This window comes from Mirounga angustirostris, unplaced genomic scaffold (assembly GCF_029215605.1).
Source record: "Mirounga angustirostris isolate CCGP_5_RB_7025 unplaced genomic scaffold, mMirAng1.0.hap1 SCAF_142, whole genome shotgun sequence".
Taxonomy (NCBI): Eukaryota; Metazoa; Chordata; class Mammalia; order Carnivora; family Phocidae; genus Mirounga; species Mirounga angustirostris.
The window spans coordinates 35,651-56,384 of record NW_026991850.1 but is presented as its reverse complement, the minus strand read 5'-3'; the positions used below and the strand labels follow the sequence as shown (position 1 = coordinate 56,384).

At 38.8% G+C, this 20,734-nt stretch overlaps 2 protein-coding genes across 2 annotated transcripts in view; both read left to right on the top strand.

Annotated features, from left to right (window-relative positions):
- LOC135363372 (mitotic spindle assembly checkpoint protein MAD2A-like) overlaps positions 1-2,764 on the top strand; it is a 30,753-nt gene extending 27,989 nt beyond the window's left edge. Inside the window, exon 7 of the transcript XR_010409007.1 lies at positions 2,593-2,764. The gene's annotated coding sequence lies outside the window, so the exon portion shown is untranslated. The remainder of the gene's footprint in view (positions 1-2,592) is intronic.
- Positions 1,529-20,734, top strand: part of LOC135363373 (uncharacterized) — a 53,960-nt gene continuing 34,754 nt past the window's right edge. The window contains exons 1-7 of the mRNA XM_064583927.1: positions 1,529-1,572; positions 2,593-2,760; positions 9,218-9,367; positions 11,837-11,878; positions 12,516-12,600; positions 16,717-16,794; positions 19,020-19,086. Coding sequence (XP_064439997.1) covers positions 1,529-1,572; positions 2,593-2,760; positions 9,218-9,367; positions 11,837-11,878; positions 12,516-12,600; positions 16,717-16,794; positions 19,020-19,086 — 634 coding nt within the window. The remainder of the gene's footprint in view (positions 1,573-2,592; positions 2,761-9,217; positions 9,368-11,836; positions 11,879-12,515; positions 12,601-16,716; positions 16,795-19,019; positions 19,087-20,734) is intronic.

Below are 20,734 nucleotides of genomic sequence, written 5' to 3'. Positions count from 1 at the left end.
CCTTGAGGCCCATAGAGTCGAGTGGGGAATAAAAGAGAGGGATTCACATACCTGTTAGAGGTGCCTATAAGGGAAACCATGAACTTTGTTAGTAGGATCAAATTTCAGTCCTCCACTGTTGTCAAAGGAAAGACACTGTCCGTGTGAGAAGAGTGGGGGCCCTCACAGGAAGCTGAGTGACCTCCTGAGTCAGCTGGATTTGAATCCTTCATGTTATGTCGCAGCTGCTTGAATTGAAAGCGTCTAACCTGTCCGTGAAGCACCTCCTCACCTGTAAAATGGTCAGTTTTCTAGTGGACAGGGAACACCGTCTCCACGGAAAATGTTTTTAACAGACTACTGTAGGTTCCGTCACACTGAAGAAGATGTCCACACGGCAAATAGATGTTTAGCATCACTAACCATTGGGGAAATGCGCGTTAAATCCACAGTGAGATATCATGACACAGCTATCAGAACAGCTAAAATAAAAAATGACAACACTAGTTGCCAGTGTGGATGCTAGTGTGGATGTGGGGAAACTGAATCACTCCCACAGTACTGGTGAGAATGTGAAATGGCAGAGCCATTCTGGAAAACAGTTAGACAGTGTCTTAAAAAACAAAACAGAGCAGCTACCCTAGGACCTGGCAATTGGAGTCCTGGGCATTTAGCCCAGAGGAGAGAAGACCGACGCTGACACAAAAACCTGTACACAGATGTTTACAGCAGCTTTATTAGTGAACGCCCAAGCCTGCAGACAATCCAGAATTCCTTCAGCAGGTGGTGAAGCAAACTGTGATACAGCCATATCCTGGCATACTACTAAGAGACACAGAGAAATGAACTGTGAGCACCTGTGGCAATCCGGATGACTCTCCCGTTATGTTGATTGAGTGGAAAAAAGCAAATCACAAAAATGTTACATACTATATGATCCCCTCTGTATACCATTCTTGAAATGTCAAAATTATACACATGGAGAACAGATTCGTGATTGCCAGGGATTAAAGAGGTGGGGGAGGTGGAAGGAAGTTTGTGTGGTTGTAAAAGGGTAATAGGAAGGATCCTTGTGGTGATGGAAGTGTCTGGAAGTCTCTATCTGTAGAAAATTGATGTAATCTCTCTGTATTATTTCTTACAGATACATATGAATCTATAGTTATCTCAAAATAAAAAAGATTACTTTTAAAAAATCAAAACGTGCAGGCCAAATCAGGGAAACAAGTATGTCAGTTTGGCAGTTACGACATGAGCCTTAGATCCGTGACATCATAATGGTAGTGCTCTCAGGTTACTGTGGAATCCTCAGGCTTCAAGCATTTTACAGTACTCTGCCTAGTGCTGTAGACTCACTTGATTTTCAGTCCTGAGAACTGAAGACAAAAGGATGTTCACATCATTCAGAAAGTATGCAGAACTTATAGGTGGTCATTCAAGGCTTCACTGCAGAAGGTAGTCTTTTGATATACTATTTTTGAGCCTCAAAACAGACTGACAATAACAGGAAGTGTTGTTCTCTTTTGTTTCTTCTAATACGTGTAAACTAATGAGTAACTTCAGCACCAGCTTCGTGAAAGGCTACTCAGGTTCGTAAGATTCAGTGCTGCTGAGCTGAAGAGAGCAGGGTTTACATTCTCGGAGGAGACACTTTCTTGGCTCCACGAGAGAGAATTTTCCCAGGTCTATGAAAATATCTGTCCTATTTATGAAAGAACTTTTGCATTCTGTTCAATTTAGCTGTTTTACCTATGATGACCAGAAAGTCCTATCAGAGCTCAGTCAGAGCTCAGCCAAGTAATAGCTAAACTCTTGTGTTTAGAAACTTTTTGACGTTTCCAGTATTTTTGCCGATCTTTGAGAATTTTTCCCCCAAGTTTGAATATTGATTTAGATAAGATTTAGATAGATTTAGATAAGTAAATTTCCAGAATCTTCAGTTGTCTTCATTTTTATCTTAAGATGAAAGCAAATTGTAATTAATTCTTCACACACACACCATATCATTTTGTTTTATATTAGGCCGCCAATTGTCCTGTTTGTTGTTGTTGTTTGTTTGCCTTCTTGTAATACACTCTACCTCTTGATCCTCCCCTTCCTAAAAGCTCATGATTAGCTTTGCTGCTTTCTCCACCCCACGTCTAAGTGTTGGCATGCCCAAGGGCTTTGTCCTTGAAACTGTTCTCCATCTGCATCAATTCACCAAGTGACCTCATCTCTCTCTCCTTTTTTAAAATATTTTGTTTATTTATTTGAGAAAGAGAGCATGTGAGAGAGAGAGAGAGAGAGCTCAAACAGGGTGGAGGGGTAGAGGCAGAGGGAGAAGCAGGCTCCCCGCTGAGCAGGGAGCCCGACGTGGGACTCGATCCCAGGACCCTGGGATCATGACCTGAGCTGAAGGCAGACGCTTAACCGACTGAGCCACCCAGACGTCCGACCTCATCTCTTTCAATAGCTTTCTATAACTCAGCGATCCCTGAATGTGAGCTCTGGAGCTCTGCTTTCGGGGTTGAGACTAAATTTTAGTGTTGTGCGAACCTTGACATTTAGCATAAAACTCTATTGTATATTTGACTAGTAACTAGCTGCTCCGTGGTGTTTGGTGGGTTGCAGGAAGAGCTCTTCTGTTGAGGTGGATGCCTGCAGCAAAAGCACTACATCATCTGAGGGTGCCGCCCATACCCTGCTTATCCACGGCCCCGTCGAGCTCAAGAGCGGCTGGAGGAGGCAGAAGCGGCACCTCTTCTTATTCAGCGATTTCTTGCTGGTGTCCAATACCAAGTATGTATACTAAGCAACGTGCCCTTGTGATGATCACGAGGTTACATTTCCATTAACCCTTACCATAAGAAGACATGACATTTTTTTTCTTTTGTTTTTGCCCATGTTTGGATCCTTCATTCATTCAACAAGTACTTATGGAGGTCTTGTTTTGTGCCATACCCCCCTCCCCCCCCCCGCCTGCAGAGAATACAGTAGAGAATGTGACAAGCAGTGTGTCTCTTGCCTGGAACTTACAAATGACAAAAATAAGAGGGGTAATTATAGATTGTGATTAGTGCTTCTGATAGAAAGTAGACAGGGGGCCGTGTGGAGATGATGGGAACGTATGCGAGAGGGGTAGTCCAGGAGGGCCTCTCCTAGGTGGCAGCACTGAAACTCGATCTATGGGATGAGAAGCAGCCACAGTCCTAGACAAGGTGCCTGAACCTTCTAGGCTGAGGGATGGGCAGGCTCCGTGGGTGCAACCTGACCCCTGGGGGGAGGGGCTCAGGAAGGCTGATTTGATGGGAGCCGAAAGCATGGGGCATGCGATCAGATGTGAAACTGCGCTCAGGGTCCAGGCACACACGGTCTTCACAGGCCATGGTGAAAAGTGGAACTATTTTGCCAAAGCCTTCTTAACTAGGACTGACCGACTCTGATTTATAGCTCTCGCAAATTTTTCTGACTGTTGGCAGGTAATGGGTGGATGGTTAAGCGAGAGTGGGGGCAGGGAGACTGGTTAGGGGAGGCAGTAGTCCTGATGGCTGCTCCCAAGGGCTCCAGGATAGGAGTGCAGTGAAAAGGAAGGAGGCAGCAGACAGCCTGGGAATGTATGCTGGAGACAGAACTAACTGCGTGCACTTTCCTCTCAACCCTGAACACAAAGGTAACTGATAGCCAGCCTGGAACCTGATGATTGCTCAATAACTGTCCAAAAGCAGGTGGATGGGAGGTCAGCTGTTTACTTGCTCTGTCTCTGTTTTCATTATTCACAAAACATCATGAAAGACAGACTATTCCAACAAACCAAAGATCAAGAAGCTTTTAATCACCAGAAAAAGAACTACGCCCCCTTTATTTTGCTGCCCTCACCAGCTCCCAGTTATGCCATGCCATTAGTAAGACATGCAAGTACTAACTTGGCAAAATGCTGTACTCAATCTGAGTGACATTAATGATAATTTATCAGGGGCTTACTACATGACAGATGTTATGCTAAGAACTTCATGTATGTAATCTTCTCCAACCTCACAACTACCCTGTGAGATGGGATTATTTTCATTTTAGAGAAGACCTCTGAAAATCAGAGGTCTGAAGGTTTTGCCCAGGTCACCATATTAGTGATGAGTAGAGTCTACGTTTGAAATTAGGTCCGTTTCTTTCAAAGTACAGGCTTTTATTCTACGTGTGGTGCTGCTGTTTCTATTATTTCTATTTTTCTGAATTTCATGCAACATTCCATGAACACCTAGATTCTCTCTCATTATTGAAATCAACCTTTCCTTTATGTTGAGTAAACAACTCCAATCTGCTTGGTATCTGGTAAGAAATAGGTCAGAATGCTTAGTGAACTGAGAAATGAAGGTAGTGTAGCTGTCCAAAAAAAAAAAAAAAAAAAAAATCAGAGGCAAAGACAGAAATAGTAAAATATATTTGAGATGAGTGATATTGCCTACAGATGTAGCCTTGGAGGTGGTGATGTCATGAGGAGGACAGAGAGAAAAAGACTGTCCAGGTCCTGGCATGAGGTCCATATGACGCACTCTGCTCCTCCTGATAGAGGGCCACATCATTATTTTTTAAAAAGCAGATAGTTACCATTCTCTTTATTTAACCAAGGTGAGTACAGGAGACTAAAATGTGTGGGATGCATGCTGGGGACCACACAAGGAGCATTACAGATTCCTCGTGTAATTTCCCCACAGCCCTCCAAGGCCAGTATTGTTACCATCCACCGACTGCAGAAATGAAAGTGGGGATGGAGGAAGTCTCAGGAATGGACCTGTCATCCACAGGGAAATGGTGGGAGAGACTCCAAGCCAGGCCTGCCTTCATCCCAAGGCCACACTCTTCCTGCCACACCATGCCACACCTACTCTTGCATGCTCAGCCCGAGACACGCTAACAAACAGCAAACTCCTTTCCTGCTCCTTGGGACCTTGCAGAGCACTCACATTCGATTTATAAGGGGAACAGGTTGTCCTTCACTTTGTTTTCATCTTTGTAATTATTATAGCACTTAGGGAGAGGAGAAGACCTTTCTTTTCTTACTAGAGCCATTTATTGTCCTGGATACTGCTTACCTCTCAGCGGGTTTTACGGAACCTACGGTGTTCTGCTGAAAAGATTTTATATAAAGGCAGTGTTCTTTCCCCATGAGAGAACTGCATCCTTTTAAGAGCTGAATTTTTTATTTTGATTGGTTCACTATTACAAAAGAAGTGCAACATTTTTCCTCTTCACATATTGCTTTTGAGATAGGTCTTTGTGTCTACGCAAGGGTTTTTATGATGTGACAAAATCTACATCAACGTATTTAATAATGTTCTCTTTAAGAGACTCAGCTCCGGAAAGATTATCTTATATACTTTTTACATCCATTTGGAATATTAGAAAATGTAAGTGATCTCAGGTACTTGAATTTGGTTTCTAAAACCAAGGCCCTTGACAGAGAGAGAACACAGATTTTTGGAAGTCCAAGTTCGGGACACCATCAGGGTCAGGTTCCCGCGAGAGCTGTCTTTCCCGCGAGAGCTGTCTTTCCCGCGAGAGCTGTCTTTCTGCTTGCAGATGGCTGCCCTCTCGCCTATGCCCTGTGGGGTTTCCTCAGCGCCTGCACGCACACACACACACACACAGAGCTCTCTCTCCCTCTTCTTACAAGGGCACCAATCCTACTGGATTAAGCCCTTACCCTGATGGCCCCATTTACACTTAGTTACCGCTTAAAAGCTCTCTCTTCAAACATGGTCATATTGGCAGAGAGGGCTTCACGGTAAGACTGTGGGGAGCAGTGGGGGAGGGGACACAATTCTGTCCCTAGCAGTCACGAGCAGCACTTCATGCTGTGGCCGCGTACAAGTTTTTGCCACAGTTTTTAGAAAACGACCATGAGGACATTCCCATAGTAAATATTTGGGTATATTTATGATCACTGTTAATATTGGAAAAGTTTACATTTTTTTCTCTAGAAGGAAACAACTAAAAAGAAATATCTCCTGCATTAACAACCTTGTTTCATCCCTGTCATCCTTGTTCTTGGAGGATTGTGTTATGCCCTGAATCAATCTGTTCAAATTAATAATCTGAATTTAGGGCCTTCGTTTTCCAATTAGCCATAAGAAGGGGTTGGGGTGACCCAGGTTCCATTTTACCTCAGCTCACCTGCAGGCTTCAGCTGGAAACTCTCATCTTTAGGTTGACGCTATAGAAATTAACACAAATTGGGTAAGTAGTTGACTAATTGCTACCTATTTATTCTGTCAAAATTAGTGAATTTTAGTTTGTGTTTAATAATAAAAGGAATTTAAATGTTTGTTTCTTCACAAAGAACTTATATTTCTCTAGTCGTACAAGATGTTAATAATAGTGAAAATTGTTTGGGGATTCTTTTCATACACCTTCAGAAATTTCTCAAGAATTAAGGTCAGATGGAACCTTCCTTATTACTTTTGATATTCATTAGAATACTAAATAAGTTATTTTTCAAAGAAAATTATTACTTTATTTTTAAGAACAGTATCTGCTTGATAAATATTAAGATAATAATACTAGTAGAGGCCCATGAAGAATTTACAAAAAGGAAGGGACTGAACTTAGTTCTTTAGACATCACATTCCTCATATGTAGTTATTAAAGAATATAAAATGAAACAAAAAATGAATTTAAATTAGGTCAAAAGATGAAGATGACTATTAACTCATTATCCGTGAAATTACAAAGAATTACTTACAGAATATAACAGGACCCCCACTCCCAACATCTGTAAAAGGATACCCCTATCTTAGAACAGGGGAAATCCCCCTAGAATCCTGTAAATTTCCACAGTGCACTGGGGCTTCCCTTCTGGTATAAAGGTTGAGGTAGCAGAAAGCAAGAGTGATATCCATCATGTTAATACAAATATAATAAAGGACTATTTTTAGAAATAAAAACCACAGTTCTTTCTCCTCCTCTTTCTTCTCCTCAAGTCAGTTTACATCAGATTAATACTTTCTAATTTCTACTGAGATAATCCAGTTGGGTCAGTGATTGAGAGTGAAGAAATGCAGTAAGACCCTAGAAGAATCCACTGAAGTATGAAGCTTTGTTGTAATAAACTTTAAATATTTCCAAGCTAGTAACCAGCTTTGTTAATATAATGTCTTGAGATTTATCCTCTCACTCCCCAGATAATCCAATGAGAAAGCCTGATGGCTCTGGGGATCGAAGTGAGGCTGAGTGAGGGTAGGAAACATGAGAAGGGTAGTTCATGGAACGATAGGTCAGCACCCACAGAGGCCAAGTGGTTACAAACATGGGCTCAAGAGTTAGGCTGTCTGGGTTCAAACTCTCTTGCCTTTGGCAATTTAGTTGACCTTTCTGTGAGTTTCCTTATTTGTAAAATGGAGCTAATAAAGACCACCTAGTGTAGTTGTTTGAGGATTACATTTTTTATATTTGTATTTATAAAATGTTTAGAACAGTGCTTGGCATATGATAAGTGCTCCAAATGTGATAGGACAGTCGAAACCATGCTCTGGGCTTTGGGATAACTCCTTGGTTTGGCGTAGATAATCTTGGTGCTTTCTTGAACTAAGGAGAGAATTACTGAAATGCCTTTTTCCAGGTCAATGTATTTGGAAGTTCCCACACAGTACCTTGGGTGTCTGTATACACACAGATACCTACATTAGAAAAAAAAAAAAAAAATCTTAAAAACCAACAGATATATGTCTATCTTTCCCATTAGCCATATGTTTTTACCTTGACAATGCCTTTGGAGTTACTATCTAGAAAAATGATTTTATCTGATATCTGATAATGATTTTATCCGATGACTTTATTCATTGTGTCATAAACTTTGAATCTAGATTATCCTTCAAGTGTGCTTCCAGCAAAATTATTTTTATTTCATAAAACCCATTGGAGAGTCTTAGCTTTAATTGTTCCATGAATCACTGGAGTCATAGGGATTTTTGCACATGAGGTGTCTTTGATCTCATTTTAGTTTAGTGTTTCCACATGTGTTTCTGAATAGTAAGGAGTTCCAGAGTGGTGTGTCCAAGTTCCCTAAGCATCCCTCAGAGGGCTTATAACTATTTAAATCCCAAGCCCACCTGAGAGTTAAAGTTGTGAATTAACCAAATTAATCAATATGGTGGTTTTCATGTTAGAGATCAAAGAAGATTAGGCAGAAATTGTCAAAAAGCAATTTCACCACTGACAAAGTTGATCACCTTCTGACTCCTCAGAGAAATGGGAAGTATCCATCACTCACATATAAGACCTCCTGACCACTGATCTGGGATTGATTGATGGATGGATTGATGATTTTTAAATTGGGCTCAATCTGTAGGCTAACAGTTTTTCAGTTTTAGCCAGAATCTAAGGGAAAATGATATGGATAAAATTTTAAGAAGGGAAATTGAAAATAACCTATGCTTTAAAGGCTAGAAAGTATTTTTTTAAAATTAAGGTTGAAAATAACTTTTAAATCTTTCTGATCCCAAAAAAAAAAAAAAAAAAAATCTTTCTGATCCAAGTTTATTTTTTGTTCTTGGTTTGTCTCTCTCTCTCTCTCTCTCTCTTTTTTGAAGATTTATTTATGTATTTATTTATTTTAGAGAGAATGAGCGTGAGCGGGGGGAGGGGCAAAGGGAGAGGGGAAGCAGACTCCCCACTGAGAGGGGAGCCTTACATGGGGACTCGATCTCAAGACCCTGAGATCACCACCTGAGCCGAAACCAAGAGTTGGATGCTTAACCGACTGAGCCACTCAGGCGCGCCCCCTGGTTTGTGTCTCTTAAGCAAAAAATTGTATGACTATTTTTATAAATCGTGTATCAGGTAGCTTTGTTCAGCCCCTCAAATACTTTTTGAAGTAAGCAAGTCATAAATGAATAATTAACTATAATAATAACCATAAAACTATATATAATAAGAAACAAATTCTAACAATAATAAATGAATTAATGGTTTTCTTAAAAAGCTCTGGAATATATAGTCTTTACTCAACACTCAACATTCAGAAAAATGGCCACTTGCTGCCATTTGAGGAAGTGTTTTCAGGGCCTTCCTAGGGCCAGACTTCGCTCAACACACACTTTGTAAAGGTCATGTCACCATTTGCTGTGCTGGGCACAGAGGGTAATAGAGACAAGGGAGGCATGCTGTGCCCTGGAGCAGTGAGAACTGGTCTCTGATGAGCACAGCTGTTCCCATAACATTTATGAAACAAACTAACAGAGGTCTTGTTTGGGTATCTTTCTAGGTATAAGAAAAAACTTAAGATAAAAAAGAAAATACCACTGAACACCATGTGGACTGCCAACTGTATGGACAGAGTGGAGGATGCCAACATCTGTGCTGGGAGGTCCTTTATCCTGGGCTGGCCCACGGTGACCTTTGTGGCCACCTTCGGGTAAGACCGACCGTTTGGTCTTGTATTTACATGGGTTAAAAAGGAAAACATTTTAATCTGATTATATGTCAAGCCAGTGACTCCCTTTTTGACTTCCCATAATGACACTCATTTGCCTTGTACTTTCCCCCAAAAGGTATGTACACATGGGAGCAAGTAGATAACATAGAGTGGGAACTATTGGAGTAATTTCTTTTGGTTTTGATCAGTGGTTTTTCCCATGGGCTCTAGGAGCCACTTGAGGAATTGGGTGTTTTAGGCATATGGAAGGAGAATCAAGAGAGTGAGGTTCTAGAACCCCTCTCCAATATCCTGCCCCCTAATTCCCAGGGGGTATGTGTGTTTCTAAATCACTGGCATATTTTTCTTGAGCAAGTACTATTAAAGAGTCCAATTAAATTTGAAAAATTGCTCTTATACTCCCAAGGTCATTCCTTTAAAAATAGTATGGAATTATACAAATAAATTAATCATGTCATTGAATATGAGGTTGCCTGAATTGCTGTGTACTGATTATCTTAGTTGGTGTCTCTAGAGAGGTGACCATCTAAAACAAAAGTATGATTGCATTGAGTAGAGGTTAGTTGTGCAAGACACATTCTTAGGCTGACACGAGGATGGGGAATGTGACTCTCTACCCCGGACATCCTGAGCAGACACTCCTGAGTTTACAGGGGTGGTGCAACACTTACATCTGCTGTTTGAAACAACCACACCCCAAGTCTCATTCTTGTTTTGCACAATGAGTGTTCATCACATGCACTTAACACCCTTCTTTCTTCTCCTCACCCCACTCCACCAAAATGTCCCACGTCATCACAAAGGGAAGACAACGAAAATGTTTACAAGTTGTTAATTTATGAAGCCCTATAATGCAGCGTTGACTTAAGGAGAAATTTTCAAAGCTTATTGGGAAGAAATATGTATTTATATGCTCTCCACATGTCTTCTTTTCCACGACGTATTTCTGTAAAGATTCTCAGTTCCTCTTGCTTCCTGTCTTCTCCATGTTGCAAATGGAAGGAAACAGTTTCAATTGGGAATGTATAAAGTCTTTGACAGGGGAGTTTCCAAGAGACTTTTTTTCCCTAACAAGGAGGAAAATGTGGAAGCCAGGCTTATACATGCTATATTAGTTAAAAAGCTGTGTAAACATATAGAAGGCATTTATAACAATTCCTGGCACCTAGTGCTTTTGCTATTTGTGATTATTACTGTTCTGCAGATCAGCATGGCTAACTAGAAGCTGTGTCCATGCGCATAGGCAGGCTGGGACGCTAAGTGGGCGTTCCATTTTCCAGATGGGACAAATCCTGAAACAGCGATGGAGGGGTTGGGGAGCAGTGTTGCTGGGAGGAGTATAAAATGTGGCAGCCACTGTGGACAGTTTGATGGTTCCTCAGTAAGTCAAACAGAATTACTATACGACCCAGCAATGCCACCCCCAGATAGATACCCAAGAGAAACATAGGTCCACACAAAAATTGACACACAAACATTCATAGCAGCATTGTCGACAATAGCCAACAAACAAACAAACAAACAAAAGTAGAAACAACCCAAGTGTTTATCAACAAATACACAAAATATGGTACAGGAGCTAGAAACAGGAAGGAAGGAAGAGTGACTGCTTCGTGGACACAGGTTTGCTTTTGGGTGAAAAAATGTTCCAGAACTAAACAGTCACGGTAGTTGCACAAAACTGTGAATGTACTAAAGGTCACTAATGGTCAATTTTATTTTGTGTAGTTTACCACGGTAAAAAAACGCTAGTAAGTGGTAAGGCCATGTATGCATGAGGCTTAAAACATTCGCAACTTTGGGTATTAAATGCTGTGAAAACTTTAGTTGAGAAAAGACTAACCTTTAGTAGTTTAACACTAGCTGGATTGATCTTGCTCAGAGGATCACAGTAACGAAGAATGTTTTCTAGAAACTAATTTAACACATTCCAATCTGCTATGTGTATAAAGAAATAAAAATATTACAGGTGTTTTTTCCTAAAAAGCTATTCTTGTTTCTGGGCCAAGATAGTTCCATCCAAATGCCAAATTCCTTAAGTATGATTTAATTTGAATAATAATGTTCTTTATATCTGAATAGCACTTGCAGCTGCAGGAACACTCGGGGTATAATTAACCCTTTTCCAGTTCTGGAAACTGAAGATCAGCGCAGTTAAGCAAAGTGCCCATGATCACATAGCTTGCATCACATAGTTACAATTAAGTGTTCAGATTCAAAACCAACTTTTCTCCCACTTTAGGGTCTACTTCCCATTGCTTTAATACGCTCATAAAAGAGTGGGGTCCCTCCAAAGCGCAACAATGAGGACAGTATGATATTAATACATGCATCCACATCCTTAACAACTGGCTGCTGATATTTTTTTTCTGGAATGGTGATCTTATTTTGCTAGTATAAATATTGTATGTATCTTAATTTTTTCTTCCCATTTTTTTTAAATCGCAGTTCTTCGGAACAAAAGGAAAAATGGCATTCTTTCCTTCAAAGGTATCTTGTCACTATACATATTATACATCTTTAACCCATGAGAAAAGAATAAATCTCTTCAAAGCAGTGCCCCCACACACTATGCTTCCCCTACTTAGTAGAAATTGTTAGACTATCCTCAAATAATTTCTTATTTAGATGTACCCTGGCTGCTATTGCAAATAATCTGCTCTTATTTACATGCACATATTGCTTATTTTTGATGAAATTCTGGTTATCACTCTCATCTTCCCCTTCTCTCAGACCTAATGATTGGAGCTAACATTATTCTCAAAAGATACATATTAAATTTTCTTAAGTGCAATTTACTCTCCTGAGTGATGCTCAAAGCACCTTCTCATTCCTACCCTTGAAGGTGCTGGGCCCTCCAGTCTAGGCAGGAAAGCTTTGATGACTGGATCTGCTACTCACATCTTACATGACAAGAGCAACCTGTTGTTTTCTGAGTCATGTCTTATTTTCCTGAAATAGTTTTGCATGTTTTCTTCCAACCCATAATTTGATGTTGCTGAGTTTATTTACATGCATTTAAAAATAACAGAGTATGTTGAAAATTTTAGCCACATAGATCAATTTGAAAGTAAGCTAATAGCTAATTCATCCTACTCTATTTGGGGTTCTTATTGAATTTGATTAGGTATATCAGTCTGGCCAAAGAGAAGGACCAGCCCAAAAGCATTCCTCTCAGAATCTTCACTGAGGACATCAAGAACTGTGCCTGTGTAAGTGTTTTTAAGACCAAAAATTAAATTCCATGTTCCTGATTCAGATAGAATGAAAGAGATGGAGATGGAGATGGAGATAGAGAGAGGGAGGGAGGGAGGGAGGGAGAGATGGAGAGGTAGGAAGGAGAGAGCAAAAGATAAGAAGAGAGAGAGTATTTAGAAAAGTACCATGTGGGAAAATGTATTTTCCTGTCTACACGTGTCTTTGTATACATAAAGAGTGAATCCTAAGTAATATGAAGCGAGAGGAATCCATGCCACGGTACTTAAGCATGGAAAGAATATTGCATGTTAAATATCCATAATATTTCCCTGGCTCTTTCTAATAGCAACAACACTGGCTTCTAATAAGGTGATTTTCACATGCAGGTATTTCCTACTAGAATTAAACATTTTTCCCAATGGTTACTACTTATGTACAGAATGGTTTGGATTGTTTCCACAGTTCTCCACCCTCCCCCCATTGACGCTTTATTTGGTATAACTGTAAACTCACAGAAAAGTTGTAGGTATAAAAATAAAACAAAAAACACCCCATGCACCCTTTACCTAGATTCAGCTATTAGTAACATTTTACTCCACTTGCTTTATCATTTATTTTCTTTCTCTGTCCCTATTATGTGTATGTTATACTTATTTTTGAGGGTCATACAAATGCCATGGCCCTTTATCCTTAAACCTAGGTATTTCCCAAGAATAAAGATATCCTCTTATATCACCATCACACAGTTATCACCTTTAGTAAATTTAACATCGGTGTAATACTTTACTCTGCCTTCCATGTTCCCATTTTGTCAGTTGACCTCAATAATGTCTCCTTTCCAGTACAGGATCTCCTCAAGGGTCAGGTATTTCACTTAGTAGTTATATCAACTGCAGAGGGGTTTTGAAAGGTCTTTTGATCCAAGGAATATCAGGGTTGAATTGAGCTCAGAGGGATGACACTTTTAAGGGATCAGCATATTTCTATCTCATTTTCTTTTGGCTGTTGGGGGAAAAAAATCAAAACAGTTGCCCATTCTTGATATAAAATTTGATTTCTGAAATTGTAGTGCAGTAGCCAAGACATTTGCAATGATGAACAAGATACTTTGGGTATCTTTAAGTGACATTTTTTTTTTTCCTGTTATACTTTACAGTAGCTCTAGGTCACACAAAATAGTATTTGAAGGTGGAAAAAGTGGTAGTTATTCCTGGCCAAAGCAAAAGCCATGCAAATATTTTGATTGGTTTCTAAGCACCAGGTAGATGCATTGCATGAAGGAGATAAGGCCAGAGGGTTCTCTAGCAGCAGAGCACACTCTTGTCTCTGCCTGCTTTGATTTCAGCTGTGGCAGTGGGTTACACTCAGAATTTTCCATGGAAAATTACCTTGAAATCTTTAAAAATCAACTTTATTTATGTATAATTTACACAAAATAAGCATTTCTAATGTTCTTCACTTGTTCCTGAACATCCAAGTTTCCCTCTAACACTGTTTTCATTTCATCCTAGAGAGATGATCCTTAGCATTTCTTGTGCAGACCTGGTGCAAACAGATTTTCTTAATTTCTCTTATCTGAATATGGCTTTATTTCACACTCACTCTTGAAGGATATTTTGAGGGATGTAGAATTTTGTTCGCAAACCTTTTCCTTTCAGCTCTTTAAAGATGTTCCACTGTCTTTTTGTCTTTGTGCTTTCTGATGAGTAGTCTGTGATCAATCAAACATTAATCCCCTATAGGTGATTTGTCATTTTTCTCTAGCTGCTTTCAAGAGTTTCTCTTTATTTTTGGTTTTTAGCAGTGTGGCTATGAAGTATCAAAGCATGGTTTTCTTTGAATCTGTCCTCTTTGGCATATTCTGAACTTCTTGAATTTATAAATTTAATTTCACCAAATTTGGGAAATTTTAATCATGATTACCTCAAATATTTTCTTCCCCATTTTCTCTCTCCTCTCCTCCTGAGAGTCCAGTTATATGTATATTAGACCCTTTCATATTGTTCATAGATCCCTCAGACTCTTAATTTTTTCAATCTTTTTTTCCCCTTTTCTTCTTCAGACAGGATAATTTCTATTATCTATTTTCAAATCACTGACTTCTTTTTGTCATCTCCATTATGCAATGTAGCCTAGTCAGTAAATTTTTTCTTTAAGATATTTTTCAGATAAAAAATTTCTGTTTTTAAATATTTTTAGTTTCTATGCTAAGATGCCTCTTTCGTTTATTGTGAACATATTTTCATTTGTATCATTGAGCATTATTGTAATAGCTGTTTTTGGCTAACAGTCTGAACATCTAGATCATCTCAGGGTTGGCTTCAGCTCTTGAGAATTGATCACATATTCCTTGTTCTTCCTATATTAAGTAACACTTTGACTCATATAAAAAAAAGTAACATTTCTTTTTCTTTTAAATTATTTCAAAAAGCAGCTTATTTTTCTGAAGTCATTTGTTTACAGAGAGCTCTATCTACTGGAATTTATCTGTTTTGGAGAACCTACAACATGCAGGAAAATATACATACATCTCTGGAATTACTATTTTGAACATAGTATGTTCCTTATACCATGAAAACCATTATCTTGCAGACCAGATAAATTAAAAAGTGATTATTAGTATTTCAAAAGAGATTTTTTTTTCTTTAAAAAGATTTCATGGGAGGGATGCCTGGGTGGCTCAGTCAGTTATGCATCTGCCTTCGACTCAGGTTATGATCCCAGGGTCCTGGGATGGAGTCTTGCATCAGGCTCCCTGCTCAGAGGGGAGCCTGCTTCTCCCTCTGCCTTCTCTTCCTGTGGCTCCCCCTGCTTGTGCTCTCTCTCTGACAAATAAATAAACAAAAATCTTAAAAAAAAAAAAAAATTTTGTGGGAAAGATTTTAAGTTGTACTGAAAGGCTTTCAGACATCTTAAAAAAAATAGCAGAGCCATTACTTCTAACTAAATTTCAAGCTAAGACCCAGTCTTGAATCCTCTAGACAATTTAACATAGGAAGCCCCTCCTAGACAATTTAACATAGGATATCCTTGAGTTTGGGTGCTCTGAGTCCTACTGCTAGGTTCTGAACACTTTTTTTTATAATCCTTAAAGCTCAAGTAGTTTGAAATCAATGAACACTTTTGTTTATAAAAGTTCGATTATCAAACAACTTTTGGGCCATCTGTCATATCAAGCAATTGCATTTCAATTCATAAGAAGAAAAATACAATGAAAGAACAAGTTTCTTTTAACTTTGTTTTTAATATTTTTAAGGACTGTGAGTGTCCACTTCTGTTGCTTGTCTTCTTCATGCACTGTTTCTCAAAGAACACAGGCCTCATTGCCTAATAATGTTATAAAAAGTGTATGCGTGGTTGGTTACATATTGTCCTATTTTAAAATGTCTTTTGGAATTCGGGTAGTTTTATAGATATCATCTCAGATTCCTATCCATCCCTTTCAGATAATTTTCAATAACTGTTTTCCTTGTTGTATGGAGCAGTTTCTCAATATAAGGTGTGATAGAGAGATATTATAAGTAACTACTCACTGTCAGAGTTGCGAATGGAATATAAACTTCTAAAATTTTCAGTCTCATTTCCTAGACTCATTGGTTTTATTTGTCTCAACAGATTTCAACAATGGAAATCTTAGTAACCATGATGACACAAAGACAGTACTGACTAAATAGTAGTTTAAAAAAAAAAAAATGTCTGTCACAGACGGTTCTTATTCTGATTTTGCTGAAACTGAGTATGTAATTGCGAAGAGAGAAAAGTATCTAGCTCCTCCTTTTTAAACTATCTCCCCTCTCTATTTTGGGAATAGCCTTATGGAGCTGAGGGTCAGTTCATGTCCCCTCGTGGAATTCTGTTTTTCTCTTTCTTGCTTAAGCTGCTATATTTTGTAAGCCACAAATCCTTGAAGGGAAATATATGTTTCACTGAAATGTTTCCTACTAGCTTCATGTTATGTAAAGAAATGAAAATATAATCAAGGGTGTGTGCTCTACATATGCTTTACTTTGTCATTAACTGAAAACAAGCTTTGCCTTTAGAGTATGGATAATAATTTGACAATAATTATTTGGTCACCTGCTTTAAATTTTTAAAAATTTATAGCAATTTTTCTTATTTCTTTTTTACAGTCTGTAACTGTAACAGTAACAAATTCAGACACAGTGAATGACATTATCAACATGTCACTACCAATGCTAGGAATAACTGTAAGTTCCCTTGCAAACTATTTTTAATTTAAAAACCATCTTTGACTTTTGAGATTTGTGTGTGTGTGTGTGTGTTGTGTACCTCCCGTTATAAGACAGCTGATTATTATACATATCATAGTCATATTTTGTCCCCCAGATTTAGAAATTGAAGGCAGCAAAGCTATATTATTAGCCTATACATGGGTGCTCTTCTTGTCTTCCCATTTTAAATTTTCTGCGAATTCAAAATCATAGCATAAAATTGGGCTATAATTTTAGAGTGCTAATAACAACATGCAGTTTATTGTATATATTTTATACACAGACAATAAAATATTTCTAAGTTTCTAAATATTTCCTCCTCTATTGGACTCTTCTGTCTGTGTCTTCGTTCCTGATTCCTCCCCATCCCTGTTTACCCTGGTCATCACCCAAGGACTCAATCCCAGTTAGATGAATCCTAAATTATATGTTTTGTTGTACATTTTGACATAAAGACCACATGGCTAGAAGCTACCTCCTCTTGATGCAGTTCCTTGGGATGAGGCGGCTCACACCCCTTATGAACTGGTAAAGAGGACAAGTTCTGAATAAGACCATGATCTGGGGGCAGTTGCGTACATATCACTTTCATCTTGTTTTGGTTTTAACGGCCTGTTCCTTTATGTTTTGATGGTGCTGGTGTGAGTTGCTGGATTTTTTTTTTTTTTTTTTTTTTGATGAAAAACATGGACATATTTGAGGATGAGGTTTTCTAAGGGAAAAGAGCGGGAGAGTGATAGTCAGATGGACAGAACTGAAGGGAGCACTTGTAAAGCACAGCTTCTTATATAAAATCCTCTATAAATGCAAAAATGTCTTGCTATTATGACATGATATAATTACAAGATTCTTACTTAAATTCTGTCTGACCCAATGGTATAATAAAGCCCCTTAAAAATTCAGAGCAACTGGAATTTAGCATAAGAAATCAATGATTTCTGTACAAACAAAATTTAATAATATATCTGAAATAAAATTGAATTTATAGGTACTGAGTAAAGCACATATCTACATTGATTTCTAACCTGTATGATATATATACCCTAAATAGGAATTAAGTCTTAGAAAGAGAGTGAGTGGTTTTAGGGATGAAGTTGAGGAGATTGATTAATGATGAGGCTCATTTTATTTCATGTTTGTGATTTTCCTTTGCATAAAGTGATCAATCTCAGCACACAAAGAATTTCTGTTTTAATGAAGAATTGGGGTTATTTGGCTTTATGTATGCCTGATTTAAGGGATCCCAGCATAGCATTTCCAAACCCTACCCTACCTTACTGGCTCTCACGAGTTATTTGCAATACAATTTTGAGCAGATTTAGCTATGTGTGTGTGTCTGTGTGTCTGCGTGTGTCTGTGTGTGTGCTGTGTCCATACCTATGACCTTTCTTCATAAGGGCAAGACCATGATTTTGAATCAGGAGTCCAGGGCAAGCATAGTACCTATCACCAACAACTCCACGTCAAACATTTTTTGCTTTAGTCTCCTGGAAGACTCTCTAAAATAGTTCAGCGATCTTTATAATTTAGATGTGTTTGTTTCAAGTAGGACTTCCAGGTTTACTGGGCGGTAATTCTGCTGGGAGTAATTGTTTTCTGCATCTGATATGTTGTCTAGGTTAGAGTCCTTGTTCTTTCTCTCCCTGAAGTGGGGCTTGCCTGCACCAAAGCCAGTGGCTGACTTCAGTCCACTATCTCCTCAAGGCCTCTTGGGCGTTTGTCTCCTTTTGCCCAGGGCTGCTGAGCTATTGATGCCTTTCAAGTTACTTTGCTCAGGAATAGTCATAGCAGGGTATATGGCTCTCTGGACAATATGCATGTCAGGGCAGGGACATTTGGCGGCAAAAGCCAGCATTATCCAAGGAATCTAGAGACAGCGGAAGGCAGGACTCTGAGATTAGAAGTTTCCTCCTTAGCGAAGGGGCACAACTGTGATTTCTTAAGCCATGGGCCACCCACACCGTGAGGGGCTGATTGTACTGTGGTTTCCTGGCCTTTATCAAAAATGACAAGAACCTGGGACGGTCCACTGGAGGCTATGAGGGAACAAGTTAACAAGTACTGTAGCTACCTCCATGGACCAAATGGCATTTATACTGGCCCCAATTCTTCCTTTCTGGAAACAGAGAAATGCAAAGGAAATGTGTTCTTCAAGTACTGTGAAAGATTTGTTATGATGCATAGTTCTTTTTGTTTCCAAGGGCTCTGAGAAAGACTACCAGCTGTGGGTGAGTGCTGGCAAGGAAGCGTCCCCACACCCACTCACTGGTAAGTGTCAGGGAAAATCTAAGATGGGATTGATTAGGTTCAAAATTGTAACTCTACATCTCAAAGTAATGGTTGTTCTATCTTCAGCTTAAATACCCTTAAAAGTGAAAATCACATGCAATATTCACTCTCACGTTTATTAAAGAATTACCAGGTGCTTACTTTTTCCCAGGCACTGAGGACATCTCTTCATTCATCAGCTTAAGGTCTAGTTAGGGAGAGAAATGTAAATTTTTCGTTTCTACTTCATTTTACCTGACAAACAGAGCTGTCTTAAAAATTTTTTTGTTTATTGTTTACTTACTTATTTACTCACTTAGGTATGAAAGCAAAGAATTGGAATTTCTTTTTCCCATCCATTTATTTTTCATATTCCAGTCTTGAATTCCAGTTCCTAACAACTAAATAGCCTCTATTTTGTGAGAATCCGCTAAAATCCAATCATGTCTCTGAATCCAGGTATAGGTATGTATTTAACACCTGCTCTGTGCCCAGAAGTTTTCTCAGCATCATAAAGAAAATGAGATAATCACATTTAAACTCCTCAAGTCTTCACTGACTAAACTACCTGCACTTTGCTGTTTCTCAGGCTTTTTCCATCACTGTTCTTAAGGTTATTGATAAACAGATTACACCTCTCCTAAAGTAGTTATCAGCACAAGTTCTCTAAAAAAAAATCTTTGGATTAGCAAAATTGTTCAGTGCTTACCAGAAATAGAAGGATTAAAAAACCAGAGAAAAAAGAGAGGATCTGTAGCAGACCTTGAAGTATAGTAATGTATGGTAATGGTGACAATGATTTCTGCTAGAAATCTTAGAGCATTCCTTCTTACATGCATTTTTCAAAATCTTTTTAATAATCCTGTGAGGCGGGATGCCTGGGTGGCTCAGTTAAGTGTCTGCCTTTGGCTCAGGTCATGATCCCAGGGTCCTGGGCTCCTTGCTCAGTGGGGAGCTGCTTCTCCCTTGGCCTGCCGCTCCCCCTACTTGTGCTCTCTCTCTCTCTGACAAATAAATAAATAAAATCTTAAAAAGAAAATAATCCCGTGAGGCTATTACTCTTTTTCAAGTTATCTAAAGAATATTTTCAAGTGATCTGGAAATCTAAATAACCAATTTCTTTCTACGAAATGTATATTCCCAGTCTTAGAATACAGAGAGTCACCAAGGGCATAGCTGAGGAAAAAAATCCCCCCCACCATTTCATGTTTCATATTAATATTGACATCTCTGTAAAAGTCGGCCAACCACAAAAAGGAAAAAGTCAAATACTTAAATATATTTATTTTAATAAAGTGATTAATTTAGGTAAAACAATAGAGATGATAACTTTTTAGACTTTGAGCAGCTTCACACACCAAGGCAGCTCTAAGGAATCCGGAGAGCCTGTCATTCATGATGATCCATTGGCAGCATTCAAAATGCATTTTTAACCAATGCTCTCAATTCTCAACTGCAGATTATCTCCTGGTTATCTTTGTGATTTGGTTGTATTGCTGTCGTAGAAGCTTCTTTTTCCTTAAAAGAGGGAAGTCACTGTGATTCTTGTGAACACATCACTGACACTGCATCCATGACAGATGAGAAGGAACAGCAAAAGCTCCCCAAGTTACATTCAATAATAAATCAGAAACGACAGAAAGAGAAC